This window comes from Macrotis lagotis, chromosome 7 (assembly GCF_037893015.1).
Source record: "Macrotis lagotis isolate mMagLag1 chromosome 7, bilby.v1.9.chrom.fasta, whole genome shotgun sequence".
Taxonomy (NCBI): Eukaryota; Metazoa; Chordata; class Mammalia; order Peramelemorphia; family Peramelidae; genus Macrotis; species Macrotis lagotis.
In genome coordinates, this window is record NC_133664.1 from 184,718,170 (window position 1) to 184,737,641 (window position 19,472).

The following is a 19,472-nucleotide window of genomic DNA, read 5'->3' on the forward strand; positions in this document are numbered from 1 at the left end:
CCTACCTGTTTTCACACTTTTAGAATGACCAATATGAAAGATGTAATAGAAAAACTCAAAGAAATTAAAAACAACCAACAACAGACATTCTATAATGTGAAATAATATGTATAAAACACTAATTAGTAGGAAAAAGTCCCAGAAATCTCTAAATTATTTGAAGAATAAGGAGAAAAAAATAGATTTAAGCAACAAACTAATGGTGCAGCCATCTTAGGATGATAGAGATCCAAGAAAATTTTGAAAAATAAGAGTCTACATAATATGTTCAAGGATACTTATTAAAGAAGACTTTCAGGAATGATTAAAAAAACCCAACAATGCAAATTGGAAGAAGCCATAGTATCTAAACAAGGAAGAAAAACTGAAATTCATCTTTCTTTAACTCAGTTAAACTCCATTACTAATGAAATTCTTTGAACAATAATAAGCCTTACAGTCAAGAAAGATAAATATTTCAAATAATTCCATTATCTCAAGTTAAGATAAGGGTTATTAGCAATAAAAGAGAATCTTCAGAGTACTGTATTATCTAAATCACCAAGAGATTCAGCAGAATGTTTTAGAAAAACAGAAAAAAAGAAATAAAAATGAGAGGGGTTTTGAGGAAGAAAAAAATAGCAAATCAAAGTTATAGCAAAAAAAAATAGCAAATCAAAATTATGAAGTCCAGATTAAAAAAGTCCATTTAGTTATTAATATGTCATTAATTTTACTTAGGATACTCTTTTTTACATTAACATGAGAAATAAGAACAAGACTGCAAATAGAATGTTTGAAGAATGGAAATTCTAATATTAAGAATGTTATATGTAAATGAATTGCCTAAATTTTAAAATAAATAATTATAATATGAATTTAAATTAAGTTTACATGAGAAGATATTTAACCTAGAAAAATTTAATTTGATTGAAACTGAAAGAGTAATTCAAAATTTATTATAGTACCAAATCTCAACAGATGGGAGTGGCCTTGGTATTTGACAAAAGATGAAATCAAACTACAAAACTTTCAAAGAGAAATTGAAAAGCCATATAATTATTTTAAAAAGCAACATACTATATCAACTATTTAATGATATATAGATGATATATTATACAATTTCTTCTATGTGTAAAATATTTATCTTTAGACTGAAGATAAGCCTGAAAAAGAAAACTACAGACATGCTGTTCAAGAATATATGAATACCCAAATAATTTTTTCTTGTGTCCTTGAATTGATGTAGATGGCAGATTTCAATCTATTTATAACATAATAAATTAGCCCTAGGGAAGTGGGAAGTGGCACAAAGTGGTTTGGTGACCTGCTAAAGCTTCTTGTTTGTGTCTGAAGTGGAATATAAACCCAGATCTTCCTTGCTTTGTTCCCAGCAAACTGTCCAATACAGTATGCAGCTCTAAATCCTTAAAAATATCAATATGAAACATCAAATATAATACTTAAAATGTTTTTAGCATCACATTGCAAACATTTACCTGTTTTTTTTCCTACATCACTCAGTCAGCAGGCTTTTATTATGTGTTTAATATATAAGCAGCCAGCATGTAGAGTGTGGTGGTGGTGGCAGTGGTGATGGCAATGGTGATGGTGGTGGGGAGCAGCAAGAAATAGAATATGATGCTGTGAGAAGGGCAATAGGTTACCATAAGTTCATGAACATCATTATTCATTGAATACTTTGGTGATGTTTTTGATGTCTAGTTTCCTTCATTGATCAACTTTTCTTTATTTCTTCGTTTAAACTAATACCAAATCATTTGGAAGATTTGTTTGAAGATTCAGTTTGAAATTTGGAACAGTATTCCTCCTCATTATTGGTTTTTAAAAATTTCTCTTGAGGCAAAATTGGTGCTTATCCCCTTTTGTGCTAAAAACACTAAAATTTAGCATAAACCTTGAAAGACTATATGTGATACGATAAAAGTTGTATATTTGAACCAAAAGGTATCATTATTTATAATGGGTGATATCTACTATTGATTTTACATAGTTTTAGGAATGCTAGCTATGGCAATAAGAAAAAAGCTAAAGGCTTAAACCTGAGAAAAGAGCAGATGAAATTATCAATATTTATAATGCTATTCAGAAATTATTCATATCATAATCAAGGGTAATAACAGATTAATAGCTCCAGCAAAATAGCAGGATACAACATGAATCCCCTAAAATAACTAACATTTCCATATAGCTATAACAAAACTAGAATTAAATCATAGAAAAAGAAACCCCATTCAAAATAACCATAAAATATGTTAAATATCTGGGAATCATTCTTTAAAGTCACATTCAGGATTTATAAAAGTTTAATTTTTAAGAAGTTCTACTTTTTTGAAAGACAAATAATTTAAGGACTTTATCATGTCTGATATTATGTCAATATGATACCACTTAGATTATTTATAGATTTATTGCTATTGCTATACCAATATAATTTCCAAGAGATTGTTTTACACACAAACACATGTGTACGTAGAAAAAAATGAATTCTTATGAAGCATAAAAATGTCTAGAATCTGAAGGGAACACTAAAAAGTAATAAGAAAGAAAGAGAAGTATTTCCAGACATTAAACTGCAAGTATGAAGCAGTAGTAATGAAAACTATGGTATTTGATATTAGTTAAAAAATAGCAAAATAATTATCAGGAGCAGAAGAGTCAGATGCACTTAAGTTCAGTAACCTAGTGTTATGGAACAGTCTTGATAACCTCTTCTCAGTGAGCTTATTTTCTAGATGGGGAAACAAAACTTAAATTCATAAAGTGATTTAAATGATAAAAATCTGAATATAATTCTTGACCACAGTGTGTGTGATACTGATACCTGCTTTTGGGACTGCCCATTTCCAATATATATTCTATATCTCAATGAATGGAAAGGAAACCTGAAGTTTCACCACGTTTTCTTCTTCTTCATTCCTTAGGATGTAGTGGGATCTTTAGAGCAGCAGTTTAGCCCAATGATGCAGGCTGAATTCTCAGTGTTGGTTGATGTGCTCTATAGACCAGAACGTCTGTTTCCTGAGGGAAGTGATGCAAGAATAAGATGTGGTGCTTTCATGTCCAAGTAAGTGAAGAGATCTGGGATTTTGTTAATATATTTACTGCATTCTAAGCTTTGAATATTATTATTTGGTCTGTTTTTTTTAGGTTGAATATTATTATTTGGAAAAATATTTCCCAGGTTTCTATTTTTACTTTGTATTTCATATAATGAGTAAGATTAAAAATGTTTAACATACTTAAAAATTTTTATATTATAACTTTTTTCCTTAGACAAGTCCTCTGATTTATTGTTATAAAGAAGTCCCCATGTAAAAACTTCTTCCATTGTGTACTTTGATGCTTGCTCTGAAACTTAAAGACTTAGAGAATTTCCTGAAGCATGGAGAGTTTAAATGACTTAACCAGAGCTACATAGCCAGGGTGTGTCAGAGCCTTGAATTAATTCCAAGTCTTCATGACTTGAGGCTGATTCTCTATCAACTATACCACACTACTTTAACTTTTACTTCCAAATTATTAATTAGGTGAGTATGAAACTAAATTGTGAGGAAAAGATCAGGTAGAAATGCTTTTTAAACTAAAATTTACTGGAATGTACATCATAAATGTTTGTTCTGAAGCTGAATTGAAGTATGCAAAGTGACTATCTTGATTAATTCCACTGTGATCATGTCATTTGGCCTTTAAAATTTTCCTTATTTAAAGTCATATTGCATGTTATTAACCTATTATCCATAGCTTTATGCATTTGTTCATTTTATTATGAATTTCAGGATATACTTATATGTTGTCTATGTATTTTACTCTAAAATTTTACATTTTTAATGATATGAAGGAAAATAACTTTAAAAAATTTATATGATACTTGATTTATGCAGAGCTCTTTCAGAGGGGGTTATGGTGGATACAAAGTTTATATGACAATCCCTGACCTTGTACTTATAGGGGTGAGAGTTACAAAAGGGGAGAGCTGCAAAACAAAGTACTATAAAGGGTCCAAGGATGTAAAATATCATGTTCTTTGATTGACATCCAAGGGTGTAAAATATCATGTTCTTTGATTGAATCACTTTCACCATTGGTGTAAGGTAATTTTGTTTTAATATTGCAGCTTGAAGGTGTGTATAGTCAAATCATTTTCAGTAAATCACCTTGTTGCATTACAGGTCAGTTTTTCTACCCATAAAAATGGGAAGATAATTTTAAAGATTAATTTTGCAAAGTCAAAATAGAAAAGAAACATCCCATCATAAATACTAAATTTGAAATTGAGGAGTATGAACTAATGGTGAAATAGTATGTTTTAGGATAAAAATACAGTTTATTACCTAAATGTTAGAAATTTGAGTTACCTGGAGGGTAGTTTCACAACTTTTAAAAATAGTAGATTTTTTTCTCAAGTATTAATATGACTGTAATTTGTTCTTTGATATTTTTATGAAGTTAGAAAGAATATAGTCTAATTTAAAAGTTATTATTATTTTACTTTTAAGGTTGATCAATCATACAAAGAAGCTTATGGAGAAAGAAGAAAAACTCTGCATTAAAATTCTTCAGACATTACGAGAAATGTTAGAGAAGAAAGACAGCTTTGTGGAAGAGGTATGCCTACCTTCTTAGTAATGAAAAATAAAGTGACAACCCTTGAATTACCATTAGCCAATTATGTAATAATTAGTTTTTTTCAGACCAGATATTTTGAATACTAATTCTTATGTTATTCATAAATTAGTTGGCCCTAATTTGAATTTAAAAACAATATAAGCTTTGAATGACCCCCCCCCCCCCACCAACTACTACGCATCATGATGTTTTTTTGTACATTAAAAATACAGCATGGATGTTCAGTTCTCTGACTTAGCATGTATTATGTTTTGTAATCTATGAAAATCTTGGATATAGTGTTAGATCTTAACCTCAGTTCTAAGACATTTGGGGAATGGTTCTTATTTGGTATTTACATTTTTTGTACCTTGTGATATTTTCTTTTGAATATATATTTTGATAGTAGTTCAGAATATTATTTTGTAACAGAAGAATTTGATGAGTAGGATTAAAAATACAGAGACAATATAATATAGCAGATAAAAGGTAATTCTTAGAGTCAAAGAGACCTGTATTCAAGCTCTACCTCTGACACATAATTGCTCTCAAATCATGGACTAGTAACTGAAATTGTCTGTGCCCTAGCCAGTTCTCTGAGAATATAAATTATTTATGATTCACTGATCTGCATTTATAGAAGGAAGGAATTTCAACCCCAGAAGTTGCCCAAGCTGATGTAATCACTTCTGAGCCATATTTAAAAATAAGCATCTTGATCAATGCTGCTTCTCAATTGTATTACTAATAACATGTGTCAGTCATACTTTTCTGTAATCCCATTATAATGACATTTGTTTGATCATTCAATATGTAAATCAGATGAACAGTGTTAATGTGACTTTATACTTTGAGATCCAGTGGCAACTCTTGACAATCAGTCTTCTTATGGACCTTTTTAATTTTGGTTCCTATTGAAAAGGGGTGGCAAAACTTTTTTCTGACAAGGCCATTTGGGATCTTTATATTATTAAGGAGGCCATGCAAAATTATCAGTTTAAAAATTAGCTTGCTATATTTAGTCAAGCATTTAATTAATTCACCCCTCAAAAGCTCCTAGATTTATTGTATTTTTGAGTCTTTCCTGTGGTTGTTGTGGTAGCATGAGACCAAATGATTTCATGGACCTTACACAGTCCACAGGCCAGATGTTCCCTGCCCCTGCTATAATATTAGAACCTCCTGACCAGCAGGGGGTATTAATTCGGCTCAGGAGAGAAATGAGATGGGAACACACAGGTGGGGTTGCTAGAAGGACAACTAGCAGAGCCATTCATTCACAGTATCAGACAGTTTTTTAATAGCAGAAAACCACAACAGTAGCATACAAGAAAAAAACAAGTAAATGACGTTTCTCAAACTTGCACAGAATGTAATCTTGTTCAGAAAATCTGGGTACAAGGCCTATCACATAAATGAAGTCATGCATTGATGCAGTTATGTTAACACAGCAGAGTTCTATAGAAAGCCTTTTGCCTGAGGGTGACATAAGGCCAGAATTTAGTCATAGCTGACCTTTTCCAGACTTCTCAAGCAGCTCTCAGCATTATAGAACCAAGTGTCTCTATGATATTATTGTCTCTAAAGTATTTTGTTGTTCCTACTATACAGACTGTATCTGTATTGCACAAAAGACTTTACCTTACCTATATTCATAAGCTTCAGACCAATTTTTCCAATAAATTCAACATTGTTATTAGTCTTCTTCATGTACTTCCAAAGTCTTCCTAAAAGCAATGAGATTATCTAGCTATATTAACATATCCAGTCAGTCAGTTAAAAAGTTAATAACTTCTAGTAGTGATGAGGATATGCTTAGCACTGGGGATAGTCCCAGCTCTCAAGGATCTCACAGCCTAGGTCATGTCTCCAACCATAAGATTTTGAAAGGGTAACTTTCTCCTAAGATGTCTTTTGGCATAGTCTCAGAGTGGTAGAATGATGTTGGATAGATGAAGAGTCTGCTCTTTGTCTTTCTTTGCCTTTGGAATCTGATACTTTATGTTGCGTAAAGACTACTTTCTTTGTCTTTGGAATCTGATAACTTTATGTTGGATAGATGACTCTCTGCTCTTTGTCTTTGCCATTTGTGTGTGTATATATATATATATATATGTGTGTTAATATATGTGTGCATGTGTATACATATATGCATATATATACATATATATATATATATATATATATATCCAATAATACCGGAAGTTCATAAGCTGCCTAGCAAACAATTCTGACATATACTTTTGTCATGTTATACTGGTTCTTTGGCATGTTGTACTTAATTCTTTAGTTCTAATTCTTTAACCCATTCATGTCTAGATCTTTGCCTTCTTTACCTGTACCAGTCAGTTAACAGTCAATATACATACTTTGCCAGTGACTGGGCTATGCACTGTAGATATAAAGAGAGGCAAAATATTATACCTGCTCTTAAGGAGATCACAGTCTAATAGTGACTTTTAAAGACTCCTAGACTCTGGGATGATAACCAATAGTCCTTTCTGATGGTTTTTGAGATTTTTCTCAATGTAAAGGGCAGTTTTCTGAGGTTGCTATTGAACAGGTAGCAAGTGAATGAGTGCATTTTATAGTTTGTTCTTTAGATACACCCCATATTCTACATGTACAATGAGAACACATCTACCTTCCAGGTATCCTTTTTCTGCCCCTCTATTTTTCAGACTTTGGAGAGTCAGCTAAATCAGACTTTTAAAAATCTCCTCCTAAATTGAAAGAACCCTATTCTTGGATTGTTCTCTTGCTCCAATTGTTGTATAAATTTCTATAAAAGGATACATAGCCAGTCTTTAGATATTGAGTCCCAGATTACTGCTTGCAGTATTTGGTTAAACCTTGAAAATGTTGAAGTCCATTCCAAACAATGTCAGTACTTTAAAAGATAGATATCCAGTTAATAACAGAACAAATGTGCCTACACTCTCGACTCCAGTGATTTCCTTAGTGAACTTGAGGATCACTGATATAGCACAGTTTTGGACAGTCCTCACTACTGAGTCCATACATCTTACAAGACATAATGGAAAAGAGCTCTGGATCTGAGATTTGAGGTCCTGGATTCAAATTCTGACTAACTTTCATACACCTTTTGCGATCTTGCCAAAACGTTCCCTTTTTAGGACCTCAGTTTCCTCATCTTCAAAATGGCCTTGATAATTTCTAAGGTCCCAGTTTTAAATCTATTATCCTAGAATCCACAGAGTCTTAGGCCATAAAAGCATTTTCCCCCTCAAATATTGTTCCTAGAATGAATTGAATACAATTATGTGATGCATTGTATACCAAAACATCCATTTTTTCAGTGCAGAAAAATACCCTGTGTTGTTTCAATTTACTTGGTTACTTCCCAAGGAAGTTTTTTTAATTCATGTAGAATGAACCCCTTGCTAATGAGTTCAATATTAACATCTTCACTACATAGAGCACTTTTCTTGTTTCTGTACATATTCCATGGTGCCAGTTCTTTGGGCATCAGCTTTATTGAATTAAAACTACCTTTGCATACTCAATGTTTCTAACATACAGATGACCATCTAATCCTCATTTGTAGGAGAGGATAGCTTTGTCTCTTAAAGTGCTGGTGTCCTTGCAGCAGATAATCATGATCTTTGGTTTCCAAACCTTTTACATATCTAAGGAGAACATTTCTAGGCACTGTTCTTCTCTGACCTGCCTTGTGAACTGCTTTCACTTTTAGATAACCAGGTCTCTTGCCCAGCTTCTGAGTTCCATACATGAGATGATGTTGGGTGTATCCTCATACCTTTTTTACTCTAGCTTGATTTTTCCTGAACATCAGTACATTAATTTTACTCATCCTGCCAAACAATGTAGATTCAATTTTAGTTGTTCATAGCATTATATACCTCTTCTCACTTGGCCCTATTTAACCTTGTTTATTTCTGTGGAATTTATTGATCTTGTTGCTGTCAGCCTCTTTAATAGGTTGTATCCTCCACATGACAATGGGTGGAAGGAAGGAGGGATATAGTAAGAAATTTAGCAGAGCCCTGACTCCACCAAAATGCTTCTCTGAAATTTGTAATCATTCCATAATATCATAGATCTAGATGTAGAAAGGATATCAGAGGCTTTCAAGTTTTGTTTTTTTTTTTGCAAGGCAAACGGGGTTAAGTGGCTTGCCCAAGGCCACACAGCTAGGTAATTATTAAGTGTCTGAAGCCAGATTTGAACCCAGGTACTCCTGACTCCAGGGCCGGTGCTTTATCCACTATGCCACCTAGCTGCCCCGGCTTTCAAGTTTTAATCTCTAGTGTTGTAGAGAAGAAAAAAGGAGGCCCAGCAAGATTAAGTAATTTTCCCAATTTTCAGAGAAATTTTCAGAGGCAGAATGAGTAAATTTCTTTAATTTAGATTCAATTCATAAACAGGAAACAGTAGTCTCAATGTCAGAATTTTTTAAAAAAATTAATTATAAGTATCAATGCATTTCAATATCTTTGAGGTCTGATTCATTGGATTGGTATTTTGCAAATACCAATTGTGTGTGTGTGTGTGTGTGTGTGTGTGTGTGCGCGCGCACATTTGGCAAGGCAATGAGGTTAAGTGATTTCCCCACAGTCACATAACTACATAATTATTCCCACATCCTCCCTACTCCAGGGTTGGTACTATATCCACTGTACCACCTAACTACCTCTTTTGCTTGAAATATAAATAAAATTTTAAGTGAATTATAAAGTATTGGTTGGCAAGGAGTTTGGTTCTCGCTGATCTGACCAAATTAAAAGATCTGATAGTCTAGTTCAATGATCATCTGGATAGAAAGGTAAGTATCATATTCACATTTATAAAGAAGGAGCTGGAGAACAAGGGTTTAGATCTATGCATTCAGGTTGTAGGAAAGATGAGTAGGGTATTTTCAGGCTCCCAGAATACAGGTGTATGTAGATTTTTGTATCCTCTACTTTCTGGAGACCATCAATTCTTTCAAATATTTAAAAAATTTCTATCTAGAAATTCTGTGTAGTGTTCTTGTATTATTTCCAGCATTTTGGTACTTTTTCTTTGTCTTGTGTTCTTCTGGAAGATCTCTGATCCTTATGTTATCTCTAGTAATCATGTCTTCAAGATCAGTATCTTTTCCTTGTTATTGGTTTTTGCTTTTCTTCTAGATTGTCCTTTGTTTTTGCATTCTCCATCTATTATTAATTTTTTTGTTTTTGTTTTTTTGCAAGGTCACAAAACTAGGTAATTATTGGGTTTGAGGCTGGATTTGAACTCGGGTCCTCCTGACTTCAGGGCCAGTGCTCTATCAACTGTGCCTTCTAGCTGCTCCATCCCCATTTATTATTAATCTCTATTGTTTCTTAAGTGACACTTGCTATCAAAGATTCCAGTTTTTCTATTCTACCAATTATTTTTGTTATGCAGGTCATAAATTCTGCTCTCACAATTATCATTTCTCTTTTAAACCACTCAGGACCAATGTATTGTAGTTCCATGTGCTCTTAAAATTCCACAGACTCATCAAGTATTGGGTCACTTTACTTTGTTTTGCAGTTTTTATTTTTAGATATCTGAACTAATTTCTTAGATCTAGAGGATTGATTTTCTTCTGTTGTTAATATTTTACCTGGTTATCTATCTGTTTATATTCAAGGTTTTTGAATTTTCTTCTACCATCATCTTTGGTAATTTCAGGGTTTTTTTGTTTTTTGTGAATTGAACCCTATTGAATTTTCTTCTGTCTCCTCTGATAGTGGTTTCTTTGAGGGCTGAATCTCAGTGAGTCAGACTCCTCTGACACTGGCAATTCAGGGTTCAACAGCCTCAATTTCTGTCACAAGTGACTTTTGGGGTGGACACAACCTGCTGCAATTAAATTTTGAACTCTTTTCTTCAGGCTTATACATTTATTAATTCTCTGTCCTCATGCCTTATCTTCCTCCTTCAGTTCTTCAGTTCAATGGCCCAACACTGGATACTCATGGATCCACCATGCTGAAACCATGGAGTTGATTTCTATAGTTTGGCTCTTTTTAGACCTTGGAATGGGGGACAGCATGGTATGTGGTAGAGCTTTGTTTCATATTTAGATATGTGCTCTACTCCCTTCCTTCTGTTCTTTGGTTCTTCTGTAAAGATTTTTCATCATATAACACTCTCCTCAAATTCTATTATATTTATTTATGAGTTTAAATTTCATCTCCTTGAGGACAGGATGTCCTTTTTATTTTGCATTTGTAGCCCTAGCACAGTGTTTTGCAATACAAGTTATTTATTAAATGCTTGATTAAATAATGAATAATAGAGGGAAAATTTTTGAGCATAGGCCTGGTGAAATATATGTCTGTTGTTAAAGCATCATCTTGGTAGAGTCAGAGTGGCTCAGGTCCTGACTTGACTAGTGTTTTACATTTAGTTTTATCCATCTGTTAACTTTTAGATGGGTTATGATTTGCACTAATGCTAGTTGCATCCAAGCCAGGAAAAATTGAATCCTGAAGAAAGAAAAACTGAGCTGAGCATATTTTTTCACCAGGGGAGTGTTATTAATTTGATATATTGGGATGGATGTAGTTCATAGAACCATAGTTAGAAATTAATAGATAATTTTCATTATTCTGGATTGGTTAGGAGATTTTATCAGAGACCTTGGCCATTTTCCTGAATGGGTAAGATTGAGTTTGAAGTAAGGGGGGATTGGGATTTTAAAGATATTGATACTATTAGTATAATAACCAGAGAAATCTGGAAGAACCAAGTAAGATTGATTAGTAACAAAAATTTCCTTGAGAGTAATTGTCTGCAGTTCCAAAATATAAAGGAAGTGTTTTGCTTAGACACTAAAGAGAATAGAAAAAGCTTATCATTTCTGGTGATATCATCATTATCAACCAGTATTTTTAGGCACTTATTAAGTGATGGGACAAAGAAATAAAACAGCCTCATATTCTTTTTTTTAATTAAAGATTTTATTTGAGTTTTACAATTTTCCCCCAATCTTACTTCCCTCCCCCCACCCCCTCACAGAAAGCAATTTGTCAGTCTTTACATTGTTTCCATGTTGTACATTAATACAAATTGAATGTGATGAGAGAGAAATCATATCCTTAAGGAAGAAACATAAAATATATGGGATAATAAGATCAGAAAATAAGATATCAGTTTTTTTTTTCTAAATTAAAGGGAATAGTCCTTGAACTTTGTTCAAACTCCATGGTTCTTTATTTGTATACAGATGATATTCTCCATTGCAGACAGCCCAAAAATGTCTCTGCTGCACTGATGGAATGAGCAAGTCCATCAAGGGTGATCATTGCCCACATGTTGCTGTTAGGGCGTACAGTGTTTTTCTGGTTCTGTTCATCTCACTCAGCATCAGTTCATGGAAATCCCTCCAGGCTTCCCTGAATTCCCGTCCCTCCTGGTTTGTAATAGAACAATAGTGTTCCAATGCATACATATACCACAGTTTGCTAAGCCATTCTGCAACTGAAGGACATTTACTTGATTTCCAATTCTTTGCCGCCACAAACAGGGCTGCTATGAATATTTTTGTACAAGTGATGTTTTTACCCATTTTCATCATCTCTTCAGGGTATAGCTCCAGCAGTGCTATTGCTGGATCAAAGGGTATGCACATTTTTGTTGTCCTTTGGGCGTAGTTCCAAATTGCTCTCCAGAAAGGTTGGATGAGTTCACCAACAGTGTAATAGTGTCCCAGGTTTCTCACAACCCTTCCAACAATAATCATTATCCTTTCTGGCCATATTGGCCAGTCTGAGAGGTGTGAGGTGGTACCTCAGAGAAGCTTTAATTTGCATTTCTCTAATAGGTAATGATTTAGAGCAATTTTTCATATGAGTATGGATTGCTTTGATCTCATCTGTAAGTTGCCTTTCCATATCCTTTGACCATTTGTCAACTGGGGAATGGCTTTTTTTTTAAATATGACTCAGTTCCCTGTAAATTTCAGAAATGAGTCCTTTGTCTGAAACATTGGTTGTAAAGATTATTTCCCAGTTTACTACATTTCTTTTGATCTTGGTTACAGTGGTTTTATTTGTGCAAAGGCTTTTTAATTTAATGTAATCAAAATCATCTAGTTTGTTTTTAGTGATGTTCTCCATCTCTTCCTTAGTCATAAACTGCTCCCCTTTCCATAGATCTGACAGGTAAACTAGTCCTTGATCTTCTAATTTGCTTCTAGTATTGTTGTTTTATGTCTAAATCCTGTATCCATTTCGATCTTATATTGGTAAAGGTTGTGAGGTGTTGGTCTAATCTAAGTTTCTTCCATAATAACTTCCAATTTTCTCAGGAGTTTTTATCAGAGAGAGTTTTTTTCCCCATAGCTGGATTCTTTGGGTTTATCAAACAGCAGATTACTATAATTGTTTCCTGCTGTTGCACCTAGTCTATTCCACTGTTCCAACACTGTTTCTTAGCAAATACCAGATAGTTTTGATGACTGATGCTTTATAATATAATTTTAGATCTGGTAGGACTAAGCTCCCTTCTTTTGCACTTTTTTTCATTAAATCCCTGGAAATTCTTGACTTTTCATTTCTGCATATAAATTTACTTACAATTTTTCCCAACTCATTAAAGTATTTTTTTGGAATTTTGATTGGTAGGGCATTAAACATGTAGTTTAGTTTTGGTAGAATTGTCATTTTTATTATATTAGCTCTACCTATCCATGAGTAATTGATATTTGCCCAGTTATTTAAATCTAATTTAATTGGTGTGAGAAGTGTTTTATAATTGTTTTCAAAAAGTTTCTGAGTCTGCCTTGGTAAATAGACTCCCAAGTATTTCGTATTACCTGAAGTTACTTTGAATGGGATTTCCCTTTCTAGCTCTTCCTGCTGTATCTTGTAAGGCATATATAGAAAAGTTGAGGATTAATGAGGGTTTATTTTATATCCTGGAACTTTGCTAAAATTGCTAATTGTTTCCAGTAGTTTTTTGGATGATTTCTTGGAATTCTCTAGGTATACCATCATGTCATCTGCATAGAGTGAGAGTTTTGTCTCTTACTTTCCAATTCTGATTCCTTCAATTTCTTTTTCTTCTTTAATCGCTGAAGCTAACATTTCTAATACAATATTGAATAGTAGTGGTGATAATGGGCATCCCTGTTTCACCCCTGATTTTATTGGGAATGCCTCAAGCCTCTCCCCTTTGAATATAATGCTTGTTGATGGTTTCAGTTAGATACTGCTTATTTTTCTAAGGAATAGTCCATTTATTCCTACACTCTCTAGTGTTTTTAGTAGGAATGAGTGCTCTATTTTGTCAAAAGATTTTTCAGAATCTATTGATATGATCATAAAATTTCTGATAGGTTTTTTTGTTGATATAATTTATTATACTAACAGTTTTCCTAATATTGAACCAACCCTGCATTCCTGGTATAAATCCCACTTGGTCATAATATATTACCCCAGTGATAACTTGCTGTAATCGTTTTGCTAAGATTTTATTTAAGAGTTTTGCATCAATATTCATCAGGGAGATAGGGTTGGTTCAACAAGATAATTTGTAATATCCTATGATCCTACAATTGGATGTAATAATTGCTATTATATAAGCTTCATTCAGATTTAATTTATAAATAAAAAATGAATTGCTTCAGGCAAGACTACAGCAAATGAGGAAAGGTGTAGTTTGTAAGTTACTGAGTCTTGGTTTTCAAGAGTGGTTTGTGTGTATGTGTGTTCATCTGTGTGTTGACCCACTAGGATGATGGCCAATGGAGGAAGTGGAGATTGAGCAGGTTGTGGGGTGTCCATTTCCTCTTCCCCCAGGCATCTCACTTTGTGGCTATGTTTAGAATATAGCCTTCTCATCCTTCAGAGTTGTGGTCGATTCAATGGAAGTACAAATCTGTGATTCTATGATGATCCAGGTAGAGAGTAATCTGTGAAATCAATAAAAAAGAATTGAAAGGGCACCTTTTACTTTAGGGGTATGTTTAAGAGCCTCAGAAATAATAGTCAAAGTGACTTTTCTCTTGTCTTAAATACTCAGTATGCCTTTTGAATCATAAACAGGAGATATTTTTCTTTTTGTTTAATTTTTTATTTTTACTGTTAACCATTTAATGAATCTTTATTGTCATTACTAGTAGTTTCTTCATAGATGAGTATTTTTACTAATTTAAAAAAACTCCATCATATATTCATTTTGAATTTTATATAGATCACTCAGTCTTTATTCCTTAGTACTTAATTTTTTGGTCTTTTTGCACTCATGGATTGCATAACAACAAGAATAATACATGCTTTATGATTTATAAATAAAAATAACATGGACATTTAGGTGAAACAATCATATGACAACTTAATCACAATTCAGATACATTGAAGAGCTCATGACAAATAACAGATAAATGGGGTGATGTTTATTGGACCTGTACCCTTGAAACCTGAAATCTGAAACCAAAAATCTAAATAATTTACATTTGTTTTTTAGAATCTAGACAGTGATTTGCCAGAGGTATGTGTTATTTAATTGTATCATAATATCATGTCTAATTATATTGTTATGCATGATTTTAGGCTTTATGCCATCCACTTCCAATGTATGCTTATATTAGACTGTACATTTTTTTTTGCAATTATAACTTAATTTATTGCTTTAAAAATTGTTCAACAATTAGGAGACATGAAAGAAAATTTTTTCCTTTTAAAAGGACAAAACAGGGGCACTTAGGTGGCACAGTAGATAGAGCACTGGCCCTGGGGTTAGGAGGACCTGAGTTCAGATCTGACCTCAGACAATAATTACCTAGCTGTGTGGCCTTGGGCAAACCACTTAACCCCACTGCCTTGCAAAACAAACAAACAAAAAAAAAAGGACAAAATAAAACACCTTGAATTTTGTTAATTGCCAAGGAATATGTTCCCAAAGTCTTTGAAAGTGAGGTTAACATTAGAAATTTTGTTCTAAGGAGGCACTGTGTTCATAACCAGCCTCAGACACGTACTAGCCCAGTGACCTTAGACAAATCACTTAGCTTCTTTTTTCCTCAGCTGTCTCAACAGGGATAATAATGACACCTACTTCCCTGAGTTGGGTGATTCTCAAACTGAATGATATCTATTTATATTTATTTATTCAACATATTATTCCTTCACATGGAAAATATATAAAAGCAATTTAGCATTTGTTTTTTAAAAATTTGAGCTCCAGAGCAGCTAGGTGGTATAGTAGATAGAGCACTGGTCCTAAAGTCAGGAGGGCCTGGATTCAAAACCAACCTCAGAACACTTAATAATTGCCTAACTATGTGACCTTGGGTAAATAACTTAACCCATTGCCTTAAATAAGTAAATAAAATTAAAAAAATTTGAATTCCAAATTCTCTCTTCACTCATCCCGCTTCACTTAGAAGGCAAGAAATCTGATACAGGTTATAAATGTATAGTCATACAAAAGATTTTCATATTATTCATGCTATAAAAAAAACACATGAAAAATAAAGTCAAAAGAACTATGTTTTGATCCGCATTAAGATTCCACCACTTCTTTCTCTGGAGGCATTTTTCATCATAAGTCCTTTGGAATTGCCTTGAATCCTTGTATTGCTGAGAATAGCTAAGTCATTCACAGTTGATCATTGTATAATATCTCTGTAACTGTGTACAATGTTCTCCTCGTTCTCTCTTTATTCCAACATTTTTTTGAGAGCAACCTGCTCTTCATTTCTTATAATACAATATTACATTACAATTATGTACCACATTTTGTTTAGCCATTTCCCCAATTGAAGGGTATCCTTCAGTTTTAAATTTTTGGCCACCACAACAAGAAGAGCTTCTTTTTTTTTTTTAAAGGTTTTTGCAGGGCAATGGAGTTAAGCAGCTTGCCCAAGGCCACACAGCTAGGTAATTATTAAGTGTCTGAGGTCGGATTTGAACTCAGGTACTCCTGACTCCAGGGCTGGTGCTCTATCCACTGCACCACCCAGCTGCCCCAACAAAAAGAGCTTCTTATAGCAGCAATAAAAGCTTCATAATATTTTTGTTTATACAAGTTCTTTTCCTTTTTATTTTTTTTATCTCTTTGGGTTACAGGCCCAATAGTGGTATTTCTGGGTCAAAGGGCATGTGTACATAGTTTTGTAGCTCTTTGGGCATAATTCCAAATTGCTTTCCAGAATGGTTGAACAAATTCACAGCTCCACATATAGTACATTAATGTCATATTAGTTAATTTAATAGGTAAGGGGTATCTCAGAGTTCTTTTAATTTATGCTTTTTTCTAATCAATAATGTTAGACTATATTACTATAAATAGCTTCCATTACTTCTTATAAAAACTGACTATTCATATACTTTGATAATTTTTCAATTTGGGAATGATTATATTCCTATGAATTTGACTTGGGTCTCTATATATTTGGGAAATGAAGCCTTTACCAGAAAGATGTTTTGTAAACATCTTTTCACAGTTAGGATTACTTTTATTTCCCTCTATTCTATTTGCCCTCCTCATTTATCCTGCTCTCTCCTTTCATTCTGTCTATCCTCAAAAATATTTTGCTTCTGAATACGCCCTTTCCTAATTTGTCCTCCTTTCTATCACCTCTCCTGTCCTTCCCTCATACCCTTTCCTCTCCTACTTTTCTATAGGATAAGATAGATTTCTATACCCAACTGAATATGTATGTTATTTCCTTTTTGAGCCAATTTCAAAAAGAGTAGGTCTCAAGTACTTCCCACAATACCTCCCCCAATATTCCCCTCCACTGTAAAATTTCTCTTGCACCTTTTGATGTAAGATAATTACCTCATTCTACCTCTCATTTCCCCTTTCTTTTAGTACATTCCCTTTTTCTCAATTCTTAATTTTATTTTTAAGATATCATTCCATCATTTTCAACTCACATCCACGACCTTTGTCTATGTATATTCCTTCTAACTACCCTAATAATGATAAAAGTTTTAGAAATTACAGGTACCATCTTTACATATGGAAATGTGAACACTTTTACCATATTTTTTTTATTCCAATTTATTTATTTTTTCAAATTATATGTAATAATAATTTTTTTTTTAGGTTTTTGTAAGGCAAATGGGGTTAAGTGGCTTGCCTAAGGCCACACAGCTAGGTAATTATTAAGTGTCTGAGACCGGATTTGAACCCAGGTACTGCTGACTCCAGGGCTGGTGCTTTATCCACTACGCCACCTAGCCACCCTGTAAAAGTAATTTTCAACATTCATTTTGTAAAGTTTTCCCCTCCCAGCTTTCCCTCCCCCCACCTTAAAAAAGCAAGCAATCTCATATAGGTTTTACTTGTACAATCATGATACATATATTTCTATATTAGTCATGCTGTGAAAGAAGAATCAAAACAAAAGGGAAAAACCATGAGAAAAAAAAGCAAAAAGCAATTTAAAAGTGAAAAGAGTATGTTTTGTTCTGCATTCAGATTCCATAGTTCTTTCTCTATTCATTTCCATCACAAGTCTTTTAGAATTTTCTTTGATCATTGTATTGCTGAAAATAATTGACTATTGTAGTTGATCATTGTACAATATTACTGGTGCTATATACAATGTTCTCCTGATTTTGCTTACTTCATTCAGTATCAATTCATGTAAGTCTTCCCAGGTTTTTCTGAAATCTGCCTGCTCAGCATTTCTTATAGACCAATAATATTTCTTACATTCATATACCACAAGTTGTTCAGCCATTCCCTAATTGGTAGGCAACACTTCAATGTCCAATTCTTTGCCACCACAAAAGGAGCTGTTTTGAATAGTCTTGTACATGTGGGTTTTTCCTTTTTTTATGATTTCTTCGAGACATAGACCTAGTAGTGATATTATTGGATGAAATAGTATGCAGTTTTACTGTCCTTTGGTCATAGTTCTAAATTGTTCTCCAGAATGGTTGGATCAATTGACAACTTCACAACAGGGCATTAGTGTTGTGAGGGGGTACTTCAAAGTTGTTTTTAATTTGAATTTCTCTAATCAATTGTGATTTAGAATATTTTTCCATATGACTATAGATAGCTTTAATTCCTTCATCTGAAAACTGCCTGTTCATATTCTTTGACCATTTATCAATGGAGAAATTATTTTTATTTTTATAAATTTGATTCTAAATAGTTTAGAAATGAGGCTATAAAAATTGTTTCCCAGCTTTCTACTTTCCTACTAATCTTGGTTGCATTGGTTTTATTTGTACAAAATTTTTTAAATTAATATAATCAAAATTATCCATTTTACCTTTCATAATATTCTCTCTCTTGTTTTTTCATAAATTCTTCCCTTTTCTATAGATCTGACAGGTAAATTATTTTTTGCTCTCTTGATTTGCTTATTTATTTATTTATGTCTTAATCATGTACCCACTTTGATCTTATTTTGGTATAAGGTTTGAGATTATGGGCTATGCCTAATTTCTGTCATTGTATTTTCAAGTTCTCCCAGCAGTTTTTGTCAAAAAAGTGAGTTCTTATCTGGGTTTATCAATAGTAGATTATTATGGTCATTTATTACTATATTTCTCTTATTTTTCCAATTCTTTTATTACAGGAATTCTTTTTTTTGGGGGGGGGTCTGAGACCAATTCACATTTTCATTTGAGGCTTTGGATGGAGAGTTTTCACTTTGTTGTCTTCTGAGTTTGTGTTTTGATTTTCCTTGTCATTACAGTCACTTTCTATGGTCAGATTTTTTTTTTATTCTTTCTCATTTTTCCAGGCCGTTTCTTGACTTTTAACTTTATGTTAAAGTTGGGTTCTATTCATAGGATGGAGTAGGCACTGTCCCAATTTCAGATTTTTTGTGCAGGTTTTTTTCAGATCTAGCTCTGAGGGTCTGTAAATTTTCAGTTCTTCCAATGTAGTATGATCTA

At 33.1% G+C, this 19,472-nt stretch overlaps 1 protein-coding gene across 1 annotated transcript in view; it reads left to right on the plus strand.

The window, feature by feature from the left end:
- Nucleotides 1-19,472, plus strand: part of ITPR2 (inositol 1,4,5-trisphosphate receptor type 2) — a 482,746-nt gene that overhangs the window by 251,597 nt on the left and 211,677 nt on the right. Inside the window, exons 36-37 of the mRNA XM_074195308.1 lie at nt 2,925-3,067; nt 4,500-4,608. Of these exons, the coding sequence (XP_074051409.1) occupies nt 2,925-3,067; nt 4,500-4,608 (252 nt within the window). The remainder of the gene's footprint in view (nt 1-2,924; nt 3,068-4,499; nt 4,609-19,472) is intronic.